The 5490-nt window shown below is 32.3% G+C and overlaps 1 protein-coding gene across 1 annotated transcript; it reads right to left on the bottom strand.

Moving 5' to 3' along the window:
• Positions 1-4473: 4473 nt before the first annotated feature.
• LOC149568899 (putative germin-like protein 2-3) lies at positions 4474-5284 on the bottom strand. The gene is made up of 2 exons (XM_089817637.1): positions 5161-5284; positions 4474-5090 (listed from the first exon to the last, which is right to left on the bottom strand). The coding sequence occupies exons 1-2, from the start codon at positions 5282-5284 to the stop codon at positions 4558-4560; spliced, it is 657 nt and encodes a 218-aa protein (XP_089673763.1). The 3' UTR covers positions 4474-4557.
• Positions 5285-5490: the final 206 nt, after the last annotated feature.

Here is a 5490-nt window from a genome sequence, read left to right as displayed (position 1 = left end):
CCTCTAATGAATTAGAAAGAATAACACCACTCATCTCTAGTCGCATTTGAATTTGTATATATTTTTATCTTAGTTGTGTGAATACATGTAAAAATTATCATTATGTGTGTGTGGTGGTGGTGGATTAATAAGTAGTGTGCCATTTCCATTTCATGCCATAATAGCTAAGGTGAAGGAAAATTTTTAGTGACAACTGTGGGTGTCAATGCTATTTAAGATTTTGTGGCCATGATAGATAACACTGATTAAACATAAGAACATTGGATTCTTGTGGAATGTAATGTAAAATCTTTTTGTAGTATTGATTTTTAAGATTTATAATATGTATGTTGATTTATATATAATATATGTCATGTGCAAATGTAAAGAAAATCAAAACTACTAGAGTATGTTATTTTTTGGATCTTGACAGGAATTTTAAGAGGATCCAATAAACTACATAGTATGGAAATTTGATTTTTTTTTGTTCATGTCAAGGTTTATGGTAAGTTTGGTTAAAATGATTAAACAAAGATAGGTTTTTTTTTAATTAAGATCATGAGCCACTTAATTGGCTTACAATAGTTAGATGTTCTAAGGTAGATAATGAAGACATCACCAATTTTGTAAATAGTTATAATGGATAGAAGTAAACTACATATATCTTTTTATTGTTGGACTTATATGATGTATGGTCTATTGATTATAATCTAATAAGAAGTAGAAGAGGGATATGTTTTTTTTTTTTTTTTTTTAATGTAGGTGATCATGTGCCAAAAAAATCCTAATAGAAATATGAAAACTTAAAAGTCCGCATAGGCATATGATTCATTTCGAAGTTGTGTGATGTTCATTCTCTCCATGTACACTCTAATAGGGGTTTCTTTGGAATTAGTCTTAAATTTCTAACATATGTGTAAAAAATATTACGTTGAGAAATAATATAATATATTAATAAATATTTATTTTTATACATTTGTGTTATTTAACAAGTCATATATTTAGGATTTTGTTAGTCACCTAATTATGTCTGAGTTATTGTAGGATGTTTCGTATAATATAGGCAATAAAATTCATATATATGTAAATTATCTAAAAGAAAATATAAGTAAAAATTATTATTATTTCTGTATTTTCAAGTTCTAACATCATTTCAATCAATCTATAGGTGAGATAGACACATAACCTCTATATCATGTAATAAGTCATTAAATTAATGACCTCATCATTCAACTTTCCTCCCACTTTCTATGTCATATGATCATGAATACAAACCCCTATGTTGCCATAAAAATATGTCATCATGTTCCCTTCATGAAGGGCATGGGAACATATACATCATCCAAATTATTACTCTAAAAATAAATAGTCAAACATATATTTTGGACTCCATTGTGGCATTGAATAATTATGTTGGAGTTCCCTTCTAACCATACCCTTTTACAATTAAGAATCTTGACAATTTTAAATCTACAAGAGGCCCATAATGTCCTTAGCTAGGTGGTTATCTTGAAAACCCAAGAGAGATGTCACTATTTAAATGATCCTACCATTATAATCCATAACCACACCTCTACACCTAGTTGCCCCATTTTTTGCACCCCATCAAAATCAACATGCATCCATCTACGAGGAGGAATGGTCCAAAAGATGTTTCTTATAGGGTCTTTCAATTTCCAAATTGATAAACAATATGTTTTATTTTATCTTCTAGGAAGAATAGGTCGAGTAATCATAATCCAAATATACTTGTTTGTCGCTTCTCTTAGAATTAGCACTTAAAACATTAAAGTTTTCCAAAGTTGTTCTAAAGTTTTTAACAAAAAATATCATTTAATGTGAGGGAGACATCCCCAAGAAATTAGTTGGTGTGTTCTTTCATGAATCGAAAACAAAATGAGGGATACTAACAATATTTATAGCTAATTAATTAATCGTAGACTTAATAAATAAATTAAATCATTGTTCTATTTTTTTATTAAGGTAAAAATAGGTTTTTAAGGAACTTAAAATATTTTTACAAAAAATCATAGATCAAAAAACATGTCTCGAATAAAAGCTAAAAGACTCTAGAAATAAAGGTATAAAAGGATAGAACAACATACGTCTAGTAAAAAGGAATAAAAATAAATTAAAAAACACATTAGAATAAGACCTAGAAACTAGAGAGCGATCTGAGCTAGATTATGCATTGTTCCTACAACCTCCACATAAAGCTATCTCATGTCCAAAGAAGCCTTCTACAAGTCTTTTATGTCATGGGCTAAATTTCATTCATCCTTGTAAGGTTGCATGTAGTATGTTATCTAAGATCGTACACTATCTTTGCATACTTTTTAATTGAACTATCATGGCATTCATGTTGTTAGCAATGGATTTTAATACCTTATGAGTAATCATCATAGATCAAAGGTTTTCCTTTACTTTAATAAAATTATTCTCCATGCCTAAATTTTTACCTTCATAATCTTTCTTTAACTTTCAAATAGCATCCACCATTTTCTCAAGGATAAGATTTTGTTGGGATTCCTCCTATGATGCAAAATACTTTCATTTAGCGTAGACACCAAATAAAAAGGGATATAAATTTTATCATGATACTTGAATGATTTAAAAGAATAAGATGTTGGACAAAGACTTTTGTAAACCTACCATTTAAAATAGCACACTTTAAATACTTCAAAACCTTTAGATGTACTCAATTTTAGAAGTTTCATAGCTACTCTTAGATACTTTAATCACACTCTTTGATCAGACAATTATGTTACAAATTTTCCAGTAAAAATTATGTCATTATAATTAAAATACTATCCTCTAGGTCCCCATTCAACTCATTTCCATTAGAGGTATCTAACTCTAATACATTTTCCTTATTACTAGGGAGGGTATGACCCTGCTGACCCCCCCCCCCCCCCACATTTTGTACATCGCTAACCTTACCACTTAGATTTTTCTATAAAACAGTTATGTCAGATGCCTAGATGTCATTGATTAAGTTTCCCCCACTCTATAATTCAATTTTTTCATAAGGTTGGATTTACGTTTGTACTCACCTTGTTGTTAAATTTTATATTGCAATATTTCTAATGATGTGTTCTACAACTCTTTCCTTGTCTTTTTTTGCATCACCTTTGTAGGATTACATGGCTTATTAGTTTCAATATTATTGAAGGAAGCAAAGGCTTTTTATTGGGGATTTTGGAGAAATTACTTATTTTTGTAGATGAGCATTTCAAAGGAATATCCCATTTGTTCTTATATAGAATGCTCTATTATTTCAAGGACTATTGTTGTGTTGGATATATTTCTTACCTTTAGTGATGATAGAGTGAGAATTGAACCCAAGAAACAATATGAGCTCAAAAATGATGAGCTACTATTTGGCATATCTACAGAGAGGGTAATTTTTATTAGTTTATTCAAAATATAATGAGCTATGATGAAAACATGTCATCTTAATTTGACATATCATGGTTAGTGAGATAGGATCAAATTGGTGGTATCAGTGTAAAAGTTAATGAAGATGTTATTATGAAGGTCACTGATTTCCCTATGATTTGTTGGAAATGGAAAAGGTAGAGTAAGGTATTGTGAAGGTCGATAGTCTCCTTATTAATCATTAATAATTTATCAATAATTATTATATAAAATTAGAACTAAAAAGTTTTAAATTAAAAATCATAGAGAAAGGTGATACTCAAAATTTTAAGGTACACATAGTTTGATATAATATATGACATTTTAGATTTATTTTAGAATCTTTTTTTAACACAATTTTTACTGCACCTTGAATCCATTTTTATTTTTTTTGTACTAGGACTTGTACCAAGAGGAGTTACACTATTTATGTCAATTATTTAACTTATATAGGCTAACATGTAAACCTCAACATACCATTGGGTCAATAGAGAAGCCAATAAATTCTTAACATATCTTAATCAAAGGCTTATTGAGTTGCTAATATGAGATAAAGTCATAGAATCATTATATATTTGAATAATTGGTGGATAGTGGTGAGCTTAATGGAGACTAACTATCATTTTTCATTTAATACTTAATCACTAATAATTAGCTTTTTTTAATTTAATTATTATTACTTGATTGTTTACTGTTCTTATATCCACTCGCAAGGTGGTTGTTTTTCCATTTATTTATAGAAGAAAACTTTTGATTGTGAATGCAATCATTTACAAGTGACAAATGAATCTTCATGTCAATTTATATTGAGCGATAAGTGAGGTATTCTTTGTAGTATGACAAAAGAATTAGAGGAAGACATGATTGTAACATATGAATTAAAATAACTCATAACTAAAACTCATGATGAAGTTACTATAGACAATTCAAAGAACTAATAGATATATGAGATTTAGACATTTCAGAATTTTTATGAGAAATGCCCTTCAATCAATTTTTAAATAAATTAAAATAATCTACTACATTACATTTTCATATATTGATGTTCCCTATCTATGAGAATAAAGAGGGCCTCCTCATGCCTTCTTGTTCTGTTTTGTATTGTGTATTGAATAGATCAGATGATGCAACGAATTGAGCTGAGCATTGAGCATGGGAATGCTATGCGAATTGCTTCTGAATGTAATCCACGAGTTGTTGGGTGATGCGGAAGGCCTTGCTGAGCACGGAATCGGGGAGAGGGGGGTTCGCGCCAAAGAGAGAATTGACGATTGTCTGCACTCCCGGGAGCTGGCTGTTCAAAGCAGCAATGGCCACCGCATTCTCTTTCCCCACATTCTGCTGGAAATGCACGAGCGCCTTGGGGAAGACGAACACGTCTCCCTTCTCCAACGTCTTGCTGAAGAAGGTGTTGTTGGTGTCGATAAACCCTACAAAGAGCTCGCCTTCCGCTAGAAAGAGAACCTCGGTGGCTCTGGGGTGGGTGTGAGGAGGATTAATTCCACCCACTGCGAAGTCGATGCGGACCAGAGATATTCCCAACGTGTTCAGCCCCGGTATCTGCATTACGTTGGCAGGGGTCACGTTGGAGCCAACTGCATTGTCGGTGTTCCCCGCCTCCGCCAGCCCCCTGAAGAAGAAGTCCTCTGCCGATACATCCTTGCCCTCTTTGCAAACGAACCCGTTCACCTTAACTGATCAATACAATTTGTTACTGTTTGCCCTAATTATAATCACATAAACAATTAATATTGCTGCACTCACCTTCGCTGTCCAGGACTGCGACGCAGAAATCTTGCAAGGGATCGGCATCCGCCGCCATCACATCTTCACTGTAACAACACATCAACAGGAAGAGTCCCAACGACAATTGCAAGCAAATCATCATTCCCTTCGCCATTTTATGTCGATGGAGAGTCTCAAACAGGATATGAATGTGTGATTGGATTGTGTGTTACATGTCTCCTCTTATATAGCAGGCAGTACGCGTGAGGACTAATTCCTGCCCATGCAATTGGTTACTTTTAATACACCGCCAGAAATGGGTCCAATGTGTAATTGCTGACATATTATCTACGGACTAATTCATGCTGA

The sequence above is a fragment of the Cupressus sempervirens genome, chromosome 3 (assembly GCF_028749045.1).
Source record: "Cupressus sempervirens isolate cs-2001-9-10 chromosome 3, ASM2874904v1, whole genome shotgun sequence".
Taxonomy (NCBI): domain Eukaryota; kingdom Viridiplantae; phylum Streptophyta; class Pinopsida; order Cupressales; family Cupressaceae; genus Cupressus; species Cupressus sempervirens.
The sequence above is the reverse complement of the archived record's forward strand: the minus strand, read 5'-3'. Positions and strand labels throughout refer to the sequence as shown.